This window comes from Natrix helvetica, assembly GCF_964273705.1.
Source record: "Natrix helvetica genome assembly, chromosome: 8".
In the NCBI taxonomy this organism is placed as follows: Eukaryota; Metazoa; Chordata; class Lepidosauria; order Squamata; family Natricidae; genus Natrix; species Natrix helvetica.
Window position 1 is genome coordinate 315535 of NC_138559.1, and position 24375 is coordinate 339909.

Sequence of the window (24375 nt, forward strand, 5' to 3'; positions counted from 1 at the left end):
CATTTCCTCCTCCCAACAATCACTTCCCTACAATGCTCTTCACAACATGTCATGTTCAGAAAAAAATTGTTTTGTGCAACTATTTCTAAACCAAATACAAATTTGTGTGTCAGAATGCAAGAATATGAATAAATTGCAAATACATGTAATAGTGACATATTTAATTTTAAATATTTATTTCTTAGTTAATATACAGAAACTAGAAAGATTATTAATATGTTGCATGCGTGCTTGAAAGTTGTCCCTTCAGGTCATTTGGGACTCCTTGCAACTGCACCCTGCACTTTTCCTGGCAACCTTTTTCAGAAGTGACTGGTAGTTCTTTGTAGCAGTGAGAGAATTCAGCACCTGAAGGTCAGAAGCACACACACACACACACACACACACACACACACACACACCGCTTCGTGCTCAAGGCAAGATCAGAATTCACCATCTTTGGGTTTCTAGTCAGATACCAAACTGGCATACATACATGTTTACAGCTATTATAATCTAAACTCACTAGTCATTGAAAATTCACTTTGCAAGTATTTAGTCTACATTTCTTTCCTGGACCCCAACAATCAGGAGCAATTGTCATCCAGCCTCCTAATGCCCCTTCCTTGGGAGTGCTTCAGCTCCAGGGGAACCTGGAGGAAATGGCTTTCAGGTAGTCCTTGATTTACAACCACAGTTGGGACCAGACTTTCCATGCTAAGCAAGGCAGTTGTTAAATGACTTTTACATCTTCTGCAGTGGTGATTAAATGAATCAAGTGGTTGTTAAGCAAATCTGGCTCCTCCCACTGATTTTGTCAGAGGGCATCTGGGAAGGTCACAAAAGCCAATCATCTGATCCCAACACTGCAACCATCATGTCAACCGCCCAAATTTTGATTGTGTGGCTGGGGATGCCGCAATGGTCATAACTGTGAGGACTAGTCCGTTTTTTCAGTACCACTGTAACTTTGAATGGTAGCTTAACAAATGGTTGTAAGTCAAGGACTATCTATATTTGAATTAGTTTTGGTCAGGTTTTAGCCTGCAGGCAGCATTTGTCACATTTGTTGATGATGCTAGAGCCAGAGTTGGTGCATCCAACCTCGTGCCTCCTGACCTCCCAACAGCTTTTGATATCACTGACCATCCTTTTGGACTGGCTTCAGGAGTTGGGGACGGGTCCGCATTTGTGGTGGGCAATAGGGTTTGACTTCTCTCCCCTTCTCTTTCAAATCTACATGAAAAAGCTGAGTGACATCTGCCAACCTGAGGTCAGGTATTATCAATAGGCAGATGATACTCAATTCTGAACCCCTCACCTAGCTGGTTAAAAAACAATGGATGGAAACTTATCAAGGAGAGATCCAACTTAGAAATAAGGAGAAAATTCCCAATAGAAAAGTAATCAAGGGAACAGCTTCCCTCCAAAAGTTGTGGGTGTTCTTGTCACTGGAGGTTTTTAAGAAGAGATCAGACAGCCATTTGCCTGGAATGGTATATTTATTCTGTCTCTCATGTACTTGTTACTTCTCAGTTGGTCCAGAATGCGGCAGCATAGGCAGTGAAAGGGGCACCACATTATCCACATATCACATATGTGACATCCACACATCACATAGGCAATGGGAGGGGCACCACCTTACCTTTTTCTCCAGCCACAGGAGGAGGATTTTGAGACACCCCTTTCTTTGCAACACTTCCTGGATGCCTGAAGGGCAGGAAGAAGAGCCCTGGGTCAAAGCCTCAGACACCCGAGTGTGGGTCAGAACTGTAATTGGAGAAAGCCTCTCAGACCTGACCTGTTGAGGAGAGAGGAAGAAGCACACTCAGACTTGCAAGATGCAGAAGTTGTAACATTATTAGATTTTTTATCTCATTTTTTTTTAAAAAAAGATCAAGGTAGGATATCTAATATTCCTGCTACCTATTTTCCCAACAACAACCCTGCCAGGTGGGTTGGACTGACAAATCGGTGTAGGAAGTTAAAATCCACTCCTCTCCTAGAAAAATGAAATATCCTTGGAAATATTGAAAAGGCAGAATATTATATTTCCCTGGATAAGAAATGGAGAAACATGTTTTAGGCAGGAAACAGGCTCACTCTCAATAGCCCCCACCTTTGTCAATGGGCCATTAAAAGGCCTGATGCAGTCTATTCTGCATAACAAAGATCTCCCCCATTCAGCTCCAGGGTGATGGGATTAAAGCATGATAGCATTAGCCCTTTACCCATCCCACCACAGGGCACATGGGAAGAGGAAATGCTCAACCAAACCTGGACTCATAACACAGCCTAGAGAGTTGCCCCTGTATGGCCCCATGGGAGTCTGACAACCAATCAGAATGCAAGCTCAAGATCAAAGGCCAGAGAGGGCATAAAACCAGGGACTTTTCAGCATCTCACTCTCTTTTTTCCTTCTTCACCCAACATCTGGAAGCATCTGATCCCCCTTTTCTCTTCAGGAGCTCAAGCCACGTGGTCCTGTCCACCATTAAACCATCTTTCCACGCAGCCTCCGTGTTCCCAGTGTCTTTTCCCCCCACTTGGAACTTAAACCCAGAAGGACGTTTCCTCCAACAGAGGAGCTGGCTGGAAACCACCCAGCTGGCTTTCATGTCTAAGACGGGGCTGGAACTTCCTGCCTCCTGGTTTCTAGGCCAGCACCTTCTCCACTGCACCTTCTCTGGTGCCCTTTTATAATAAAAGTAGTACAGGGAGTCCTCGACTTACAACCACAGTTGAACCCAAATTTATGTTGCTGAAAAATTTATTGAGTTTTGCCCCATTTTACGACATTTCCTGCCATCTTTGTTAAGTGGTTCACCAGAGTTGTTAAATGAAGAACCGAGCTGTGAAGTGAATCTCGCTCCCCCACTGAATTTGCTGGTCAGAAAGTCGCCAAAGGGCCTGATCACGTGACCCCCGGGGCACTGCGACCGTCACAAACGCGAACCAGCCGTCAGACGGCCTGATTTTGACCACGTGACCGCCGCGACCGCCATGCCTTTTTTTCAGTAGCGTTGGAACTTTCAACGGCCACGAAAGGAACGGTTGTAAGCCGAGAACTACCCGTGTCTGCCTGCGTGACTGCGCTCTCCAAGCGGCCAGGCGAGCCGTTTGCCAGGGTGCCCCGCGGCCCTCCCCGCCCTTCGGCCGCCGCGCCAGCCGACGGGCCCTGGGCCTTACGTCACCACCCGGCGCCGGCGGGCCGCGCCCACCTGTGACCTCACGGCATCATGGCCGCTGCCGCCTGGTTTCCCGCCTGCCGGAGGAAGGTCGGTGCCCGGGAGGGAATCGGAGAGGCTCCGGCGGAGTCTGGCGGAGGGCGACCGAAGGGATAAAAGGGGCGTGGACTGCCCGAAGCCGGGAATCCCTCGCTGCCTTCCCTATCCCGGAGCGGAGTCCCCCGGGGAGGGCGGGAGGGAGGGGCGGGGAGGCTTCGACCCCGCTTGACTTGCTGCTGACCAGAATCGTTTCCGTTTCCCCGCAGATCGCTTTTCTTCTGCGCCGCGGAGGGCGGCCCTTCGCTTCCCAAACCGAGGGGGAAATCCGGGTGACCCGAGTCCTTCAGGAGAAGTTCCCCCAGGCTGCTGCGATTAAAGTCGTCGATATCTCAGGTGAGGAGAGAGACGATTCTGGGGGTTTTCTGCCATGATCTTCACGCGGCTGCCTCGTTCCGATCTGTGGATATGAAATGGAGGATTTGCCTGCTTATTCTACTGCCGTAGCCCTTGTCTTCTTCTCATGTCGTTTTACTGCAACCTCAGATTTGAAGAAAGGTGTTGATTGGTGTTTCGTTGCAATTAGAATCTTAATCCTTAGATTAAGATTGAGTCAATTTTTTTTTCCACTGTTAAATGTACGTTATATTTGGAATGAGTTCCCAAAAGATTGGAATGCTTTAGCGAAATAATCCAGTGACACGGCTAGTCAAGCAGTACATAAAAGGTCCACATCCTGAAATATATACTGATAGTTGGTAGAATGCAAGCAATGTTATGTTGATTTAGAGAGAACTTACCTGATCGGGAATAGTGTGCGCTTGCTTGGGGTAAATATGTTAAGTAATGGTGTACTACATGTGGTATATTGCACAACATCTTCAAATTGGTATAATCTTTGCAAATTAGCAGGGAATACTGCATATAGTTGCTGCTCATGCAATTGAGGCTTGTAAATCATGCTGCTTTTTTCTAACTTAGTAAAAAGCATTTTTAGAAAGCATTTATTAACCAAAGGCACAATGAATGGAGAAGATCTTTACCTTTTTTACCTTTTATTTCAATTTTTATACCGCCCCCTCTCCCCAAAGGGACTCGGGGCGGTGTACAGTCAAGTGAAATAGATAAAATAGACTACAAACATGGAAACATAAAACATAGAAGAGGAGGCAATACAACACTGTACAGGTAAAGCAGATAAAAAACAGTATATAAACAATCCTAAAAAATACCCAATTAAAATTACCCAGTTAAAAATATATCTGCCAAGAGGTATAATGAGGTTATGAATGGTCCAGGCCGGCTAAACGGAACAGGTGAGTCTTCAGTTTTCGTTGAAAGGAGAGAAAGTCGGTGGTGGTTCTGATATCGGGGTGGGAGGTCATTCCAGAGGGTTGGGCCCATCACAGAGAAGGCTCTACTCCTAGGTGTCGCCCGTTGGCACTGCCTAGTGGACGGCACCCGGAGGAGCCCCTCCCTGTGAGAGCGAATCGGTCGCAGGGAAGTGTGTGGTAGGATGCGATCCCGCAAGTACCTAGGTCCTGAGCCAAGGAGCGCTTTAAAGATGGTGATTAACACCTTGAAACACCTTGAAAGATCAATTCTAGGTCAGAGTTCCCCAACCATTTCAGCTCTGTGGACCAGCTGGGTGGGGAGGAAAGGGGATGGTTCCACACGACCGGTGGGCATGCAGGGAATGGGCACGTGTTCACGCAGCTCCATTTGTGTGCCCACCGCTCATGCAGAACCATTCCCCCCCCCCCCCCCCCCACCAGCATGCATGCTCGCCTACCACTTCCGCAGCCTGGTTCCAAATAGCTGAAGGCCTGGTAGTGGGCCATGGCTTGGGGATTGGGGACCCCTGTTCTAGGTGATCTAGTCATGCCCATGCTATATTGAAGATTGCCACTTGCAGTGTAAGAAGAGTAAATGACAGGGAATGAATTTATGACTGAAATGAATAAATGCAGAGAAGTGAAGAAATATGTTTAATGAATTCATTAACAAATGAATGGGCTAAAACAAATGCTGGAAAGTATGAATTGATGGTATCTAAGTTGTTGTAAGTCAGTTGCATATGAAACTAAGAGAGTATGTTATTCTCCATAAAAGTCATAATGGAAGAACCAGAGATGAGTTTTGGGGAAAATAATGCAACATTCTTAATGACTACAATCTGGAGAGAAAAATGTTCTGATATGAATGGATGAGTGGAACAAAATGAGAGGCAGCAGAAAAGCTGGGCCTTTGAAGGTCCCACATCTCACTGCTGATTGTTTGGTGAGTTTCTTTTTAGAAAAATAACTGTTTTGAATACATAGATTAAGCATAAACAGAATATAATTCTAAAATCATAGTGGGTTTGATTATCTTTAATGAAGAATTGAGATAGTTTGTGAAGGATACATATAAGATGATAAAAACATTCTGAATGTGGGACAAAGCAGAGTGACTGAATAAAACAATCCATAACGATCATAAAGCATACATCTTCTGTGAAAAAATAGATTACTCTCTCAACAGAATTAAAGAAAAGTAGATAAAAATGTGTAGAGTGACAAGAATGATATTCCACTGGACAGAAAAAGTGACATGACAGAATGACATGGCTCTATATTTATATATGTCCACTTGGATGGGCCTCCTCGAAGAGAGAGGTGAATCAAAAATCTTGATCCCAATCTAAACACCATAACAAAAGTCCAAATGAAATAGAAGCTCTGAATATCAACATTTTGTGGATGAATACAAGATAAATGTTAGTGAAGTGAGTATCTCAGAAGCACGTGGGATTATTAGTCTGAGAGATTGAAGATTAAAAGAGATAGAGAAAATGCACAACATTTTTGATGGAAATAAAAAGTGACTTGGAAGTAGATGAGGAGGGCTAACGCCACATTGCCATAACTTCTTCTGAGGGTGAGAGAGTATCAGCCAATTGACTTAATTCCTAAGGCAGGGCTAGAATTTACAATCCCCTCATTGCTTGCCTGATACTTTCACCAATATACCAAACCAGGTTTCCTTGGATGATGAGATATTGTACAAATGTGGAGGAAGCGAATACTGTAAATGGAATTGATGGGTAAATAAATTGATATTGAAGAGTAAGACTAGGGTGTGCACCCTTGGTTAATTAATGCATTTGGGAGAAATATCTGGATAAATAGCCTGGAAATAATTAAAAAGTTTGGTTAAGATGGTTTCTAGTTGGGAGATGTGAATAATCATGTTCATTTGTTTTTAGATATGTTTTTAACTAAGAATCCAGCTGATTTGTAGTAAACCATCTGGACAATACCTAAAATGAGCTTAATCTTGTCTCTTATTATTCAAAAGATGCTTCCTAAATGATTTATTAACTTTGTTATTTTTTGCTTGTGAGCTACTGCTTTTTATATTCAGTTATGAAATACTTACTGTGTTTTTCGGAGTATAAGATGCTCCAAAGTATAAGATGCACTTAGCTTTTGGGGAGGAAAACAGGGGGGGGGGATCTGCTTCTGCCTCCCAGCAATTTGGCTCCTTGCAACAAACAGTAAACAGTACAGACAATATACGCTGTTTGTAGTGTTACATTTCAGACTATACTTGTACAGAAGCTGTTAATATTGATATGCTTTCTGGAAGTATAGTTGTTCTCTGCTATTTAAAAGAAGATACAATAGCACTGGGCTTCTTCAGATCAAGCATTTATTTTAAAAAGCTTCTTCATTTTGTTAAACTGTCTAGAACAATAATAAAGCAGTCTTTAAAAATAAGTCTAATAATTTGAACATTCTATAGGCATTTATAGTTATTGACTTATCTTCTTGGAACAAACAGCAAACAACCTGATTAGCACAAGAAAAAAATTGCTTCTGCCTCCCAACAATTTGCTTCCTGGAGCAAACAGCAAGTTTCACTTTTAGTTTAAGCCTGCCTCCTGATCATCAGCTGTTTCAGGCTGCAGGGATTGTTATAACTTATTGCAGCCTCTGCAAGCCTCATTTTCCCGTTTGCTGCAAGGAGGTAAATGATGGGAGGCAGAGGCCAAAGGATGAGGGACGGTGAGTGGGTGGGACTACATTCAGTGTATAAGACGCACCCAAATTTTCACCCTCTTAGGGGGAAAAAGTATGTCTTATACTCCGAAAAATACAGTATTTCCAATTATAGGAACATATAATCTCTACCTAAAACAGTCTTAATAAGTTTAAAAATGTGAAGTTTAAATAGCTGAAAAGATTGAAGCATATTAATCCCTAAATGTGATAAAATCAACTCATTTTGTCAAGGTGGTTGTGGAGCAATGTACGAAATACATATAGAATCAGAAGATTTTAAGGAAAAGAGAACAATTCAGCAGCACCAGATGGTTAATCAGGTAAGCAGGTGGACCTTAACACTATGGGAATTCTATGGGAGCTTTGGATTTCAAGTATTTCCAATTATTTACTCCTCCAGACTTCATGCGTGCCTCTGGTGATTCTTTTGCATTGTTCAGATGTCTTAATTTTAATTGGGAGGAGCTCTGTTCTCAAAGGTGGCCTAGAAATACTAAGTAAAGTGAAAACTGCTATATTTAGTATTTGGGCTTGTTTCTTATCCTATGAATGGATAGCTTATATATTATATGTTGCCAGTTTGTGCCTGAAATTATTTTTTTCTTTTGCATAGCTGTTTACAATGCCTCCTTCTTCTAGGCCCTAAGTGAAGAAATTAAAACAATGCATGGACTGCGGATATTCACTTCTGTTCCCAAGCACAGAACTGACTGATAGCATATGAAAACTGTGCCTCTCAGAAGTTGTGAGAAGATGGCCACTGGGAAAATCATAAAACTAGTGGGTTGCATTTCTCTCTTCCCCCCTTCTTCATCACCAATGCCTGGTTGATTCAGCAGCAATATTTATGTCAGGTTGAAAATTTAGCTCGTTTAATTGTGTTTTTTTTTCAAGAAGACTAGTTGAACTTATAGTGAAAGTCTCTTTATCCACGGTATTAGAGCTAAGAATGAAAAAGAATAGGAAAAACATTTGCAACATTATCTTGCTCTTATTTTTAATTAAAAACTCTGTCATGTCTCAGGTGGAAATTTACTTGAAATACAACGCAAATTGCTGCTGCTTTTATTGAAAGTTCTGATAATGGGGGATGCTAATAGTTGTAGACTCACAAGTATTAAAATTGCTTGAAGTCTAAACAGCCTTTCTTAAAGAGCTTTTATACCAATTCTTGGACAGTCTAGTTTTCTAAGATTATCTTTAAACAATCCCAGTAATGCATCATCATTAGGTATGATGGATAGGGCTGCCTTTTCCTTCTGTTGTTAAGAAGGTGATATCTGTTAGTCTATTTATTGCTTTATGTGTAATACCAAATAAGGTAGAGTTTTAATGAAGAATAGTTCGACATAATAGTATTCTGAAGGTGGGAAATAAATTTAAATGACATTTTTCTTCTTCCAATTCAATTGTAAATCCCTACATCCTGTTTCTAGTAGGGCTCTGCATGCTTAAAATGTTATTTGGAGGATTACAGGTAATCTTTGGCTAATGACCATTCCTTCAGCAGTCATTCTGAATGATGTCAGTGGTGAAGGAAGAGACTCGAGGCCTTTGCAACATCCCTGGAGTCACATGATTGCAATTCAGTCACTGGCAACCAGCTCACCATTTACAATGGCCACGTGATCTCCCCTGTTGGCTTCTGAAAAGTAATGTCAGTGGAGAAGCTGGCAGGAGGTCACCCATGGGGACATGCTTAACAACTGTGTGGAACCTCTGGAGCTGCTGGCGTAAGCCAGCGCAGTCATGTGATGTCACATTCTATGACCATGCCATGTTGTGATGGGTTCCCAGTCCATTCCCCTCATTAACCAAGGACTGCCTGTACTTTGGGCTTATCCTGAGCCCTGCACCAGAACTTGAAAGGTGCCACAGCTTTAAGAATCGTATTCCTTAATAGAATGGCATTATTTTTGTACATTTATGGGGAAGCTAGAAAAATAAGTCAAGCTCACTTACAAATATTCCTCTTAGAAGTAATCATCATCTTCTTTTAATGATATAGTCTCAGTGTGCCCAGAGAGAGAAATATCTGACTCTACCTAGGATCAAAATCACAGCCGCCTGATTGTGAGGCAAGAACCACACAATTATTTCCCACTAATTGAGAGAACTAAACAGATGTCAAACATAAAAGTCCATATGAGCTTTCTGACCCACACGTACTTCGTGGTTCTGAACTGGGCAGAGCATCGGGTGTGGGTAGATGCATTGTGTGCCATCAAATAATTTTTGATGCTTAGTGATTACATCGAATATAATAATATAGACTGGTATTAGTGAAGAGCACCTGTTAAGGTATTGCACAGGGTCTGTAAAGGGGAAGCACAATATTGGGCTCAATATTTCAAGGGGGAAGTGTATTGTGCGAGTAGGTCTCTTCCCCCCCCCCCCCCCTCCTACATCGGAGAAGTTGAACTCTCTACTGCTACACGTGATGTATCGGGATTTTTTCTCCATTCGCTAAACCCCATCCAGGCCGCAAGTTTGGCACCCCTGCTCTACAGCTGTTCTTACTCACTCACACACGAAAGTCATCCTCTACAGAAATGGCTGCCAACGCAGGAAAATAATTTGAGTTTGGGGTAGAGCTTTACTCACAGGCACAACTTTGTGTGAACTGCAAACCCTCGTAAAGTAGAGACCTCCAAGTTGAATGTATCCCAATCCTTTCCAAGCTTGTAAACATTCATGCAAACATTGTTACCCTGGCACACTTCTTTGCTACATGGAAGGACTAAATCATACAGCTATGTTTTTGAAGGAGATCATTGTGACAATAAAATGTCTACTTGTGGAATGATGTACAAAGCTTCCATCATGGTCCTTAATCATGTTTTATTTTTGTTGGAGAGGGCGGGAGGAAGAGAGAATGATGGCTTTTTAAAAACTATTAAGTGTATTTTACAGCTTATACTGCAATTTTTATGGGGACTTTGTAACGATGTCTCTTTATTGGCTTCAGCTTCTACTTATATCTGGTGTGGTTTCCTCAATCTAGGCAACTGGTTGGACTTATCAGAGCTAGTTTGGTCTAGTGGTTAAGGCACCAGGGCTAGAAGAAACCGGAAGACAGTGAGTTCTAGACTAACCCTAGCCTTAGCCATGAAAAGCATTTAATGCTGGAAGCTGCCTAGAGTTATTTGCTATGAGATGGACAGCAAATAAATTATATAAATAAGCCAACTGTCCTCTCGGCCCAACTCACCTCACCAGGGTTGGTTGTGAGGAAGGTAAGGAGAAAGATGGTTCACTGCGCTATTATTTCAAAAAACAATAAAGGTGGGATATGAATAAATAAACCTGAATTATCTTTGACAAAGCATAATTGTCCAGCAAAAGTATGGCTGTTTAACCACCATATTGGGTTCAGCGGGCAATACTTTGACTTTCAACTAAAGATATAAATTTCCTAGAAATGTTCTGATCACAAGAAAACATTGGGGTTGGGGGCATGAAAGATTGAGGATAGAATTAGCAAAAAACAAAAAACAACCCCACGCGCATTGGGTCCTTAGCACAACGAAAAAAGAATCTTCCTTTGAATCTAATTAAACAACCCCATGTCCTGTTGGGTCATCATTTTATAGTTGGGTTTTTTTAACCTAAACAGAGAAGTGGGATGAACAAGGGCAAAAAAGCAGTGGGAGCTGTAGTCCTCTGCCAGCTTGGCCATGGCTGGCTGAGAGCGAGTGCAGTACCAGTCTACTTGATCTTCAGCAGCCAAAGAAGAGGCCAGACTTCTGCCTTGTCTCTGGACAGCTGGGGGGTGGGTGGGTGGGTGGGGGCTACTGAACTTCCAGGCAGTGGCACAGCAGCATGGCATCACTGAAGTGACCACAAATTTACCAAATTTCAATCTCGCACAAGTCGTGGATCCTAAATTTTGGATGCATTCTGTAACAACCTATTTGAGGTGTCTTGGTTCAAAAATTGTTGCCCTATGACGCACCATTTCACCTAGTTAAAATTTACAGATACAAGAGTTTCAGTAGTTTATAGATTTAGCATGAAGAGTCAGTCTAACAAAACAAACCAGCGCAGCACAAACATATTTCTCACAAGCGCTGATCTTGTACAATGCTGACATTATAGAAGCTATACACAGAAGCATGTCACATTTTACTTTGGGAAACGTCCTTCCTATTAATTGCATTAACCACGGATTCCAGATTTTCCCTTTGCTGATGAGAAAAGCTGTAATCGGTTCCAGAACAGCATTTGTCAAAAGAAATTCATCTGGTTCAAACCACTTTCCTTGAAATGACAGGCGCTCCTAGACTTTCCTTCACTACGTACTATAAGTTGAATATTGACAGGATCCTGAGAACAACTCTGTGATCCAATCCAGATGAATTGGATTTCAAAGCCTCTGGAAGACAATGAGTTTGGAAATGGGTTTTTTAATCCGTGACCCTGTAGATGTAAGTCCTCCGAGGCGATGTGTGATTCTCAAATTGGGGCTGGGACTGGGGCATGGCCTCTCTACTTCCAGCCATGATTGCCGGTGCTAAAGAGTGCACCAGAAGTCACCGGGTTCCTTACCCTTCATTCTGCTGGGTACTTAGTTATTATTTATTTGTTTATTATTGAATTTATATTTCCGCCTATTCTCCCATGGTGACTCAAGGCGGCTTACAGAATATAAAACCACATTTAAAAAATAAAAACTAACAAAAAGAATCAAATAAATTAATATAGTACAATATAACAAAATCACATGAACCATTTAATGGGCTCCATTCTGCTCTGGGTTCCCCAGACCCGCTAGCAGAACCAGGTCTTTAGCGCCTTCCGGAAGAGCGTTAGAGTAGGGGCCATTGTAATCTCTAGATGTTCCAGAGAGGGGGGGGCACTGCAGAGGAGGCCCTTCTGGGTCTCCCTCGGGGATGGGACCCACAACATTCCCTGCCTCCCTGCTCTGATGGGTTGGGTAGATGTGACCAGCAAGAGACGGTCCCTCAGATAACCTGGTCCCAAGACATGAAGGTCTTTAAAAGTGATAACCAGCACCTTGAATTGCACCCAGAAGCAAATCGGCCACTAATGCAGCTCCTGCAGGAGGGGTGATACCTGTGCACAATGTGCACAAAACCATACGGGCTGCTGCATTTTGCAACAACTGGAGCTTCCGGATGCTCTTCAAGGGCACGCGCTGCAATAGTCAAGACGGGAAGTGACTAGGGCAGGAGTGACGGTGAGTAGGCATTTATTGTTGGTCCAGGAAAGGGTGTAACTGGCGCACAACCCACAGTTGCACAAAGGCCCTCCTGGCCACAACCACCACCTGCTCTTTGAGCAGGAGTCATGAGTCCGGGAGAACTGTTTGGCGTAGTGCCACTCTATCCAAGGCCAAAGATGTCCATTCTCCTTCAGCCAACGAACCCCAAACCTAGAGCCATTCGGTCTTGCAAGGGTTTAGTTTCAGCCCGTTGCTGCCCATCCAGCCCCCTAAGCAGTGCGAGAGGGAGGGCACGGCATCCTTCAGTGGAACGGAGAATTAAAGATGCAACGGCTTCACTGGGACAATTGTTCATGCTTGCGAAGTTTTCCTCAGACATGCTGGTATTTTCAGCAAAGCAAGACAAAATGAATAACAATAAAAGAATAGAATAACGGAATGGGAAGGGACCTTGGAGGTCTTCTAATCCAATTCCCTGCACAAGCAAGACATCCTATACCTATACCATTTCAGACAAATGGCTGTCCAGTCTCTTGTTTAAAACCTCCAGTGATGGAGCACCCATAATTTCTGGAGGCAGGCTGTTTCATAGTCAGGAAATTTCTCCTCAGTTCTAGGTTGGTTCTCTCCGTGATTACTTTCCATCCATTGCTTCTTGTTCTGCCTTCAGGTACTTTGGAGAATAGGGTGGCCCCCTCTTCTTTGTGGCAGATATTGAAACACTGCTATTGTGTAACTCCTAGTCCTTATTTTCATTAGATTAGACATACCCACTTCCTACAATCTTTCTTCATATGTTTTAGCCTATCCTAATCATTGCTTTCTAAAGGCTCAACCTCTCAATATCAATATCGATCTCAACATCAATATCATGGCAACCAAAACTGGATGGAATATTACAAGTGTGGCCTTACCAAAGCATTATAAAATGCTACCAACACTTCACATGATCTTGATTCTCTTTATCAATGCAGCCTAGGACTGCATTAGCTTTTTTGGTGGCTGCAACACACTGCTGGCTCATATTTATGTGATTGTCGACTAGGACGCCTAGATGTTATTAAACCAGGTACCACCTATTCTGTACCTGTGCCATTGCCTAAGTGTAAAACCATACTTTCCTCACCATTACATTTTATTTTGTTAAATGGGGCCCCTGTGAATGCCAATGCTGAAACCTTCATGATATGGAAAGTATTGATATGGATTAAAGGTGCAATTTTCTCTCACAACCTTACTATTTTGGTCAACAGAGTGCTGAGAAAATGTATTTTTAACATTTTTATAGAATGACAAAATTTCTAGTCCCAGAGTGCTCTGAGGGAAATTATTCAGCCTGAGCACTTGTGATTTCAGAAATTTGATGCAGATGCCACCGCTGTTACTAAAAGCTTTCGCAGGTTGGGAAGAATCAGCCGCCACTTCAAAACACCCTTTTATTGGGAGTTGATGGAACTGACAAGTGATGCACCGTTTGTGGTAACCCAGCTAAATAGTGAAAAGTTGTTTTTTAAAGGACAAGAAGTTAACTTCCTTGATCGTAAAATTAATAAACTGAATACACTGGATATCTTAGAGAACGTTTAATAGTGATAATACTAATTTTAGCTGGATATGCAATTTAGGAGCTAGATGTAATTTGAACTTGTCCCATTATTGGATTTGACTTATTCTTGTCACATTTGGAACTAAGAAAATTGTTACTATTCTGAATTGATCATTTGTGTAATAAAGATATTTAAGTTTTTCTTAGCTATATTTCAAATATTTTGGATTTACCATCAATTTGGGACTTGGGTTTTTACTAAAAGAATTTGTAATACTTCATCGGAATTGGAATCTGATTTGAAACAACGGTATGTGAAAATTTTAAAAAGCCTTTTTTAAAACAAAGATTTTCTAGTAATGTTGCCAAACTTAGGCAGTTACTGTTTTTGGTGCAATAATTATTTTATTATATTTTTCAGGGGGTTTTCCACTGTCATTTGCTATTAGTAATATTGCTTTCTTGATTGGTATGGCTAAAATTAATACCTACTATTATCTTTAGGAACTCTTGGAGTATTGGTAGATCAAGGAAGGGCAAATCTTGTCCCTTTTTCACAAGGAGAAAAAAGGCTTAGGAATTAGTCATTTAATAAAAACCTGGGAAAATTTTACAGGAAATTGCAAAACAATTTATACATTTTGAAAAAACACTAAAAGTCAGCGTCGATTTGTACAGAGGCAGTCTTAGGGAAATTTCGGGGAAATTCCTTTGTAAAATTGTAGACGGCAAATCGTTTAGCACGCGGCGGATACCTACTGGTCATTCCCTTGCAAGGAGCCTCGAGTACAAGAGCACTCTATCCTTCAGCTCATGCACAGGCTTCGTGCGAAGGGTGGGCACGGGCCAATGAGCGCAGAGCTTGCACTGCTTCGCGAATCAGAATTCACGACAGCCGCCTCGGCCCGCCTTTTGTCCCCGTCGGTCCGTCGATTGCGTCAGTTTTTCCCTCCGCCAATCGCCGAGTTTCCCGCTGTCGTCATCGGCTGCGCAAGAGCCGCCGCCGTGTCAGCCAATGGCGCGGCGAGCGGGGCGGGGCCGGAGTTTTTATAAGGGGCGCTTCGAGGGCTTTTTCCGCCTTCCCCCTTTTGAGCCGCCGTCGCCGCGCTCCCCGCTCCTGCCCGTCCTCCGCGTCGTTCTGGCGGCTATGGCGCCTCTGGGTTACCCGCGCTTGCTCCTCCGAGCCTCGGCCCGGGCCGCCTGGGGAGGGGCCGGCTGCGACGGCTGCGGCTGCCGACACCTGCCGAGGGCTGCGCGGAGGCTGCACCTGACGGCCCCCAGGTAAGCGAAGAGGCTCCGAATCCGGGGGAGGCTCTGAATCCGGGCGCGGCACACCGGAGGGCGCTGCCCGCGGCTCCCGCTCCCCCGGCCACTGCCTCTCGGGGAGGACACAGCCGCGCTGGGCTGGCGGAGGACGGGGCCCCCCAGTGGCCGCTCGCCGCGCTGCAGGCTGATGAAATCCTGTGGGCTGCTTGCATCGGCCGTCGGTCCCAATCCCGCCCCCACCCCACCCCCCGCGGCCCCGGGAGCGCTTGGCGGAGCCCCCGCAGCCCTGAGTCCTGCCCAAGGCTTCCTTCGGTCCAGCCCACCTGCCGGGCAAAGGGATCCGGGCCAGAGCTCCGCGGTCGCTGCTTGGCCTGCACGCCTGGCCTCGGATTCCTCCAGCGGGAAATCTCTCGCAGCCACGAACGCCTCCTGGATGCCTGATGCAATACTGAGAAGGTGGTCGCTCGTTTGGAGCGCCTTATACTGGATGCCCCCAAAACACCAGGCGCGCAGCCCGCCGGCCGCCTCTGTAGCTTCCTTGCTCGGGGAGTCGCTTGGCTTGGCTGCTGTTTGCAACCAGCTAAAGAAGTTGCGCTGGCCGCAATTCGCCCTCTGGAGTCCCGGGTCGCAGGAAAGGCTGCCCGGGCCTCCGTCTTTGAATTGCCCAGCAGCGGCTTGCTTGAATAGGGGGGTCAGTGGCGAAAGCAGGAGGCGCTTTTGGGCGCACCCAAAGGAGGCCAAAGAAGACTCCCGTGCGGAGAAGCCAAACACTGCAGCCTCCCGTCGGTCAGGGGATTCCAGGGCCCTTGCGGTGTCAGAGGGAGGCTTCTGGGCGCCCAGTTGGGGCACAGCTGTGAAGTTGCACCAACCTCTGGGCAGCCACTCCTTGCGGCTGAGATGCTGTGGGTGGCCTCCGCCTGCAGAGAGCCTCCTTCCATTCATTGTACCTGGGCTGTCAGTGGGCACAAATGGCCCAGGCTGCTTAGGGAAACCGAGGCTCCGTGCTCCTCCTTTGCAGGGACGAAGCAGTTGTCATCTCTGGACAGAAGCTGGCACGGCAGATTAGGCGGGAAGCCTGTCACGAAGTAGAACAATGGGTTGCTGCTGGCCACAAGAGGCCCCACCTCAGCGTCGTTCTAGTGGGAGAAAATCCTGCCAGCCACTCCTACGTGCTGAACAAGACCCGAGCAGCCGCTGATGTGGGTGAGTTTGCCCGAGCTGACTTCTCTAGCTAGCTGTCGAGAGCGGGGCAGGTAAATCTGGAGTGTCTGTCCGCCTCTTCTCTGGCCTTCTGCCAGGCAGCGCTTGCTCAAGAAGGGGGTGGGGTTGTCTTTTGAAGGTCCATCTGTCCCCTCCTCTTGGAGACAGGCAGCTGCAGCAGCTTCCCTTCAGAGTCAGTAAGTGGAACATGCAGATTTTAGGACAGTTCAAGCCCAGATCATAAAAAAAAACAAAAACAAATGTGGCATAAAACTCAGCTTAAGGGAGTCACCGGCTTTGGCATTGGTGGGTCTGCATATAGCCAAGTCCTATGACTGGGACACCGAATTCAGCAATTGGATAGGAAATTTCAGGCCCTTGACTGTTTCATGGCGGATGAGGATGGGACCTTGCAGGAGGATTTGTCATTCACGGCTGCTTTCTGGGTTGTTGCTGCAACCGGCAGGCGTGGCCAGGACTGCAGTTCCAAAGCAGGATCTTGGGCAGCTGCTGAGAGGTCTTCCTGAATGGCACGTTGTCAGCCTCTTCTATTCTGGGCCACGCCGACTGGCATGTGGACAGGCCGTTTCGAGTAACTTCCACCTCCTCATATTGCATTTGTTCTTTTGCAGGAATTAGTAGTGAGACCATCCTGAAACCAGCCTCTGTCACAGAAGAGGAGCTGCTTGACTTAATTGTCAAATTAAATCATGATACCAATGTCGATGGCTTGCTTGTGCAGCTTCCTTTACCAGGTGAGCAAGTCCTGGGCTTTTGGGAGATTTGTATCAGGCATTCCTGATTTTTGGAATGCACCAAGTTGACTTGTAATGTTGCAAAGCAACCTGTCACTTTTTGAGTTTTGCAAGTTCAGCCAATTCCACCTCCTTCAGGTGAATTCCTATCCTCCGGCAACACTTGGCAGCCTCACTTGTTAACTCCCCGTGCTCCTTGCCAGGCCCCATTTTGTGGTCAGACGTGTGAAATCTGTCTCCCCCTTTCTTGCAGAGCATATTGACGAGCGAAAGATCTGCAATGCTGTGAACCCTGAAAAGGACGTGGATGGATTCCACGTGGTGAATGTCGGCCGCATGTGCTTGGACCAGTATTCCATGTTGCCTGCCACACCTTGGGGTGTGTGGGAAATCATCAAGAGGACAGGTAGGAGCGGGGTACCTGTCCTGGGGCACAGGGGCTGGGACGCAGTATTGCAGGCTGACTGCCCAGGGCCAGGAGTTGACTCAGCCTTTCATCCTCCCGAGGCGGGTAAAACGAGGACCCAGATGGTTGGGAGTAACACGCTGACTCTGTAAATTGCTCAGAGGCTGCTATAAAGCACTATGGGGAACAGCACAGGAAGTCCTCGGCTGAGGACAATTCACTTAGCCTCAATGGCACTGAAAAAAGTGACTTACGCCCATTTTTCACACTTATGACGATTGCAGCATCCCCACGGTCATATGATTTACATTTGGGTGCTCGACAACTGGCTCATATTTATGGCAGTCACAGTGTCCTGGGGTCACGTGGTCCCCTTTTCAACCTCCTGGGAAGCAAAGTCAAAACCAGATTCACTTAACAACCATGTTACTAATTTAACATCTGCAGTGATTCACTTAACAAACGTGGCAAGGAAAGTTTTAAAATGGAGCAACTTAACAAATTTCCCACTTAGCCATATAAACATTGGGCTCAGTTGTAATCGTAAATTGAGGACTACCAGCATATAAATCTAAATGCTATTGCTTTTGCTATCCTGTTGATGGCGCTATTCCCGGGAAAGCACATTCCCTGAGGGGCTTTTGTGTACTTTATTGCAGGGATCCCAACCCTGGGCAAGAACGTGGTGGTGGCCGGGCGATCCAAGAACGTTGGCATGCCCATCGCAATGCTTCTCCACACAGACGGACGGCATGAGCGCCCAGGAGGTGAGGGTCTAGATGGCCAAATGCATAGCTTGGGGGGGGGGGAGGGCGAGTTGAGATTTGTTGCCCTCATTGTGGCACACGGAGGCACATTTCAGGAGGGGTGAGATGGCTGAGGAGTCAGCTTGTGGCCTGAAGGTCAAAGCAGTGAGCTGCATCTTTGGGTTGTCGCATTCTTGGAATCAAAGGTCCTCTGAGCCTCTGGAGGGCAGATGTGAATGGCCAGTAAGGGAAGTGCACTGCCATCTCTGCGGGAGCCTCTTCCTCCAAGGCTGCAATCCACCCACTTCAATATCTTGCGGCCAGTTGTCTTCTCAAGACCGTACAAACTGTCAGCCTCTGTTTCGCTATTCGCTTTCGGATGCCATTGAAACGGGGGGGGGGGGGGGGAGGCATGGTATTTGGGAGGGGAATGTTTGGTACAGGAGAGATTGTTAAGAGGAAGGCTTGTTCTCATCGTCTACTGCGCATGCTGATGGCTGCACATGTTTAGAGCTGGTCAAGGCCAACCGTCCTGCATACCAACCTGATGATGCTTCTTGGAGATGCAGCCCACATGACACCTGAGGGATTTGCAGATTGGACAATGGGATGGGGGTTGTCGGGGGGAGGGGGTTTGGTCACATATTGATATGTATGATTTTGCACGCTTCTGCCTCAGACCTTGCTTTACTTTGCTGCTATCTTTTCATAACCAGTAAAAGTACTCTTAATTCTGCAAAATGGAGTTAAGTTGTTTCTTTCTTGGTTGCTGAAGGAGGCCGGCTTGACACAAACCTTGTTATCTTCAGTGAAGCCCACAAGTGGATCCCTCAACCGCAGCCCGGTCTGAGGGATTTCCTGTTAAAAGCTAGACTGCTTAGTCCAAGAGTTGTTTTGAGCAGAATTTATGGTCTTTTCAGCCCAAACCGTCCCAGATCTTGATCCTGGTGTCTATTTTAGTGCCGCTGCTATTATGATGCAGGAATTTAGCAAGTTGTTTGCAAAAGTTTTCAGGCTCTCTAATAAACATGAGCCTCATTCATTTCTGCTTTATATGGCTTTTTAATGGGTCCAAAGTAAATTGTTCCATCATTATCTTTATTATTGTTTATCATATTTTTATTATGTTTTATTATTTTTTAGGGGATGCAACGGTAACAATTTCTCACCGCTACACTCCAAAAGAGCAGCTCAAACAGCACACCATCCTTGCTGATATTGTGGTTGCAGCCGCAGGTAAGGTCTTGAGTGGCTTGTTTAGGAGAGAAAGTTGAAAAAAGAACCTCCTGAGGCGACACTGTTGACCCCCCCCCCCAACCAAGTGACAGCGCTAGGAAGCCTCTGCCGTGTGCGCGTGTGCTTCTGCATTCCGGAAAGTCCTGGGGAAGCTCTTGGGAGGGGTCCCAAGCCAAAGGCCTGGCCATGGATCTGCGTTTTCTCTCTTCCTGTCAGCTCGGTGAACTAAGCAAACCATAGGAGTTTTTTTATATTATCTACTGTTTTTCAGGCATTCCCAATCTGATTACAGCTGATATGATCAAAGAAGGAGCTGCTGTAATTGATGTTGGCATAAACAGAATCCAGGATCCTGTCACTGCCAAGCCAAAACTTGTTGGAGATGTGGATTTTGAAGGTAGGCAGTTGATTTGTAAGGTCTAAATCCTTTCTTGATATGAAGATTTGTAGCTGCATTCTGACAAGGGGGAGGGAGTCCAATTTCAGCTACTGGAGCGATAACGTCCCTTGCCTTTCTCTACGTGCTCACTCTAATGCAGAAAGTCATGTGCAGTTTTGAACAAGTTGGGAAGCTAATCTGTGGACAACTTACATCACTTTTCCAAATGGCAGGAAATGAAGTTGGTTTTAATGTAGCTAACTAGTAAATACTTTGTCCCGAGAGCCTCTGGTTTTTCCCTGTAACTTTATACTGCATCTCTCTGTACTGGGAGAAGCTTTGGGTGGGTTACGGGATTTGGAAAGTCGTTGCGGCTTTCATTTCAGTAATTCAAAGCCAAGTGTTCAGAAAATGAGTGTGTGTCATCTGGCGCCAGGTGTCTTGAACAAAAGCTGGAGGCCATTGTGAAGAGGAGGAGGCCAGTCGCGGGAGGATATTCCATGAAGGGGGGAACTCAGTTACGACGCAAGGGACTTCCTTTCAGTTAAGAAATGCAATGCAATGCAATGCAATTCAGTAGCGAGAAAAGTAAGGTTTTACCCAGGCAAGAAAAAGTTAAATAGAATATGAGATACCGTTATTCTTAGATCTGTCATCTAAATGCGGCATTTCTTTCTTTCCCCCTTTTCAGGAGTCAAGCAGAAAGCCAGTTACATCACGCCAGTTCCTGGTGGGGTTGGCCCCATGACTGTTGCTATGCTTATGAAAAACACCATTATTGCTGCCAAGAAAATGCTGAGAGCCCAGCATCTTGAAACCTTTAGTGCTTGATGATGGACTTCTTGTGGCCAAAAGTGACATTCCAGATTGCCTCCCTAGAAGCAATGCCGTCTTTATTTATTCGATGAAATGTTTTGGCCAGCTGCTGTGCAATATTTATATAAAGCAATTTTCCTCCCAGGCAGAGTAGCTCCTGTCAGTCGTACACATGATTCCTACCTTTTAAACTGCTACTGTGAAATGCAGAAAATGAGAGCACAACTTTCAGCCTGAAAGAGTAACAAAGGGCCAAAAATGTATTTTTTATAGTAGAAATGTATACACTTGAACTGACTAACCTTGGCTGAACCCAGGATATAAATTATTTGTTAGGATTATATTGCAGCTAATCTGGAGTCAAAAGTTACTATTTTCTACAAAGCCATATTTATATTTAATAATGCTTAGCAAAGCAGTTGATAGCCTCTTCAATACTCAGTTTTTTCCTGTTTTAAAGGAAGAATTGGCTTGAAAGCTAGGCGACGCTTAGACAAAATAAGGTGAGCTCTCCATGCTTATTCCAACTTGCTTGTGTTTATCTGAGCAAGGAGTAATATTGCTGGATGTATCTGAATAAAAGTAACCGTTGCTTGTAAAGTCTTTAGTTCCATCATATATTTTATCAGAACGTAGCTGTGGCGTGGCTGGCAGTCTTCTTTCTCTGTCCAACATTGCAGGGTCCCTCTGCTGGGGGGGTAATCCTCCCCTAGATGGATTAAAGATACGCTTTGATTTTATCTAGGGATTCAAGTCCTTGCGTCTGGGCAGCATCCTGGCTGAAGAAGGTGGCAGCAGTGAATAAGGCGCTCTCTCCCACAAGCCTTAGAACACATCACGCCGGCTGCTGCTGCTGCTGCTGCTCTAGGAGCCAGGAATAAGGAACACATGCGTTTATCCAGCTGCTGCGGAATCGTTTGTGTTGTTTCCTTGTGACCAAATTAATGGATGTTTCTGCCATCCTGGGATTGGCAGAAAAGTGTGTCAGCATAATTTGTTGTCCCCTTCCCAAAATCCAGGCAGTGTTTGCCTCCTTACTGATTTCATGTGGGAGTTTCGGGATAGGAAGTGCTGTGTTGTTTTCAGTTTTCTCCTTTGAACAAGTGACTCCTCTGCGATTCCTTGGCTTCACTGGCTGCAGAAACTGGCAATTCTCTTTTGTCTGGCTTGTTGGGGTTTTTTTTTTTTTTGAGTGAAAACCTGGGCTGTCATTTTGCACAGAGATGGTACGTGCAGCTTTGTCCTGCTCCCTCAGGTGTCCCACCAAATGTCATGTTGGGGTGACTGGTTTGTGCAACCCCTCAAGCAGCTCAACCCAAAGTGGGCGTTGGTGACACTATCTGGAATCAGGATGGAAGGCAGGTAATGTGGGCAGGTTCATTGTTTTTTTCTGCCTGTAAGGAGGAGGAGCTTCTGGCGATGGCAGTCGCCTCTTAAAGCTCCGGAATATCAAGGAGCGCAGCAATGGGCGGAAAGGTTGTATCCGACCCTCATTTCCATCCGAGGGTCGGGAGTCGGGAGTCAGATAGCATGACCACCCTGGCTCATTTTTGACCCATTTGGGTCTGCCAGGGTGGGTCAGAAGACTGGCGGGAAGGATAGAGAGCAGATGATGTGCGGAATGGGGGAGAGAAACCGGCAACGGAAATGGCGACGTGTGTGTCAGCGACAGCGGCAATGTTTGGAGCGTTTTGGAGCGTTTTGGAGAGAACAGCTAGTAGGAGGAATTGTGAGGCTGGAATTGTGAGGCTGGAAGGAAAGAGGCTGTGGCGCTGGTGAGGAAAGAGGCTGGAGAGTTGGAGAGCTGGAAATGGCGACGTTTGTGGGAGCGTTTTGGGACGTTTTGCAGAGAGCGACAGGAAGGAAGAATGTGAGAACGGCAGGAAGGAGGAATGTGAGGTTGGATGGAAAGAGACTGGTGAACGGGTGAACTGAGAGGTTTGGAAGGAGTGAGCTGGTGAGCTGAGAGGCTTGGAAGGAGAGAAGGAGAGACTGGAAGGAGAGTGAGGAAAAAGGAGAGAGGAAAAAGAAGGAGTTGGAAGGACATTGGAAGGACACTGGAAGGAGAGAGGCTGGCTCCAACAGCAGCCGCTGAAAGAGTTGTCATGGATGCCAGTAACATCATTAGGACATTGGGTGATTGGGTGAGTCCCCACCAACATCTGGATTTGAGGTGGGAGTCATGAGAGAGTAGGACTGGAATGGAGGTTGGGGGCGGCTGGGGGCAGCCTGGAACACCGGAGGTTACCGGAAGCCTTATATTAGGGCTATAGGTAGGCCACAGGGGTGTTTAGGCCAAGACCATCTGCCCCCCATGAACATCGGCCCCCTCCCAATCGGGAACTCCATTCCTTAAGAACTCCAGATTACCATCTTTAAACTCTCTCTATGAACTCCCACCCACCTAGGACCACCTAGGATCATCTACCCTTTGGACCATCTCTCCACCCAGACCACCATTTGGACATCTAAGATCTCTCCCCCCCCCCTTTTTTTTTTTCTATGACTGACCATTTACCATCTATAATACCTTTGACCCCATCGTGTTTTTAAGATTCTGAAGATTATTTATACGAGGCTTGACCTGCTCCGCCTGCGGGAGACCCCCCTCTTGCAGGCATGGCCCTTGACGCTTGCAAGGGCCCGCCTTGATGACGGGTTTATAGACCCCGAGAGGTGGAAGAAACGGAGGCTTAGGGGGTTTTTAACTATTTTTTTTTTCCTTTTTAGGGGGCTCCAGGGAGGGTTTTAGGGTAGGAGGGGAGGGAAATCTGTCCAGGAGGAGGTCCAGTGCCAGGCGAACAGGTGAGTCCAGGAGGGAAGTGAGTGTGGTGGAGGGGGGGAGGGGAAAGAACGTTCCAATAGAGGGTTGCCTTATTACATCGGTCGCGGGGAGGTGGGGGATGCGAGGACAGGAGAAGACCACAGCGTCGGTTGGGAAACCGTGGTTGTTGGTTACACCCGGTCGTTTGTACCAACCCCCGCAACCTAGGTGGTCAGGAACTACAGAGCCAAGGCCTGAGGCTGATGCTCTGCAATGCAAGGTCCGTGACCAACAAGGCCCCCCTCATTAATGAGTTGATCTCAGAGGGGGAGCTGGACCTTGCAGGGATAACGGAGACCTGGTTGGGCCACGAGGGTGGTTTACCCCTTGTGGAAATGTGCCCGCCGGGTTTCTGTGCATTTCATCAGCCTTGAGCCTTGGGTAAGGGTGGTGGGGTGGCGGTAGTGATACGGGAATGTCTAGAGCCGAGAGAGCTCACTGTACCTCAGATACCCGGATGTGAGTCCCTTGGTGTGAAATGGGGCCCAGGGAGGCAGTGGGGCTTGCTGATTGTATACTTGGCTCCTCGCTATACGTCAGCAGCCCTGCCCGAGCTCCTCGAGCTGATCTCAGAGACGGCAGTTGAGACCCCCAAGCTTGTGGTTATGGGGGATTTCAACTTGCCGTCGACGGGGGAAGCATCCGAGGTAGCTCGGGAGTTCATGGCTTCCATGACAGCCATGGACCTGACCCAATTAATTCAGGGCCCCACACACGAAGGTGGCCATTCCCTGTAGCCCTGACCCGCGCTCGCTCCGAGAACCTAG

At 46.0% G+C, this 24375-nt stretch overlaps 2 protein-coding genes across 4 annotated transcripts; both read left to right on the top strand.

The window, feature by feature from the left end:
• Positions 1 to 2563: 2563 nt before the first annotated feature.
• BOLA3 (bolA family member 3) lies at positions 2564 to 10068 on the top strand. 3 transcript variants are annotated; one of them, XR_014176078.1, is made up of 5 exons: positions 2594 to 3257; positions 3473 to 3599; positions 7481 to 7569; positions 7889 to 8029; positions 8689 to 10068. XR_014176078.1 is itself a non-coding variant. In XM_081961256.1 (4 exons), the coding sequence occupies exons 1-4, from the start codon at positions 3219 to 3221 to the stop codon at positions 7893 to 7895; spliced, it is 288 nt and encodes a 95-aa protein (XP_081817382.1). In that variant the 5' UTR covers positions 2564 to 3218; the 3' UTR covers positions 7896 to 10068. The 3 variants fall into 3 exon arrangements, 2 of the variants coding, with proteins under 2 accessions (XP_081817382.1, XP_081817381.1); XM_081961256.1 differs by having other exon boundaries at positions 2564 to 3257; positions 7863 to 10068; XM_081961255.1 differs by having other exon boundaries at positions 2600 to 3257; positions 7889 to 10068.
• A 4912-nt stretch (positions 10069 to 14980) lies between these two features.
• On the top strand, positions 14981 to 21384 carry MTHFD2 (methylenetetrahydrofolate dehydrogenase (NADP+ dependent) 2, methenyltetrahydrofolate cyclohydrolase). Its single transcript, XM_081961249.1, has 8 exons — positions 14981 to 15261; positions 16265 to 16449; positions 17079 to 17201; positions 17455 to 17607; positions 18267 to 18374; positions 19497 to 19589; positions 19861 to 19986; positions 20660 to 21384. Exons 1-8 carry the CDS (start codon positions 14996 to 14998, stop codon positions 20797 to 20799), a joined length of 1194 nt encoding a protein of 397 aa, XP_081817375.1. The 5' UTR covers positions 14981 to 14995; the 3' UTR covers positions 20800 to 21384.
• The last annotated feature ends 2991 nt before the right edge of the window (positions 21385 to 24375 follow it).

Bases quoted from the DNA above. Each gene is read 5' to 3' on its own strand.
- BOLA3 (XM_081961255.1), top strand. From the start codon at position 3,219: ATGGCCGCTGCCGCCTGGTTTCCCGCCTGCCGGAGGAAG. The intron at 3,600-7,480 runs GTGAGGAGAGAG...CATTTTGTCAAG, and splicing joins TAAAGTCGTCGATATCTCAG to GTGGTTGTGGAGCAATGTAC. The intron at 7,570-7,888 runs GTAAGCAGGTGG...TCCTTCTTCTAG, and splicing joins AGCACCAGATGGTTAATCAG to GCCCTAAGTGAAGAAATTAA.
- MTHFD2 (XM_081961249.1), top strand. From the start codon at position 14,996: ATGGCGCGGCGAGCGGGGCGGGGCCGGAGTTTTTATAAGGGGCGCTTC. The intron at 16,450-17,078 runs GTGAGTTTGCCC...GTTCTTTTGCAG, and splicing joins CCGAGCAGCCGCTGATGTGG to GAATTAGTAGTGAGACCATC. The intron at 19,590-19,860 runs GTAAGGTCTTGA...ACTGTTTTTCAG, and splicing joins TATTGTGGTTGCAGCCGCAG to GCATTCCCAATCTGATTACA.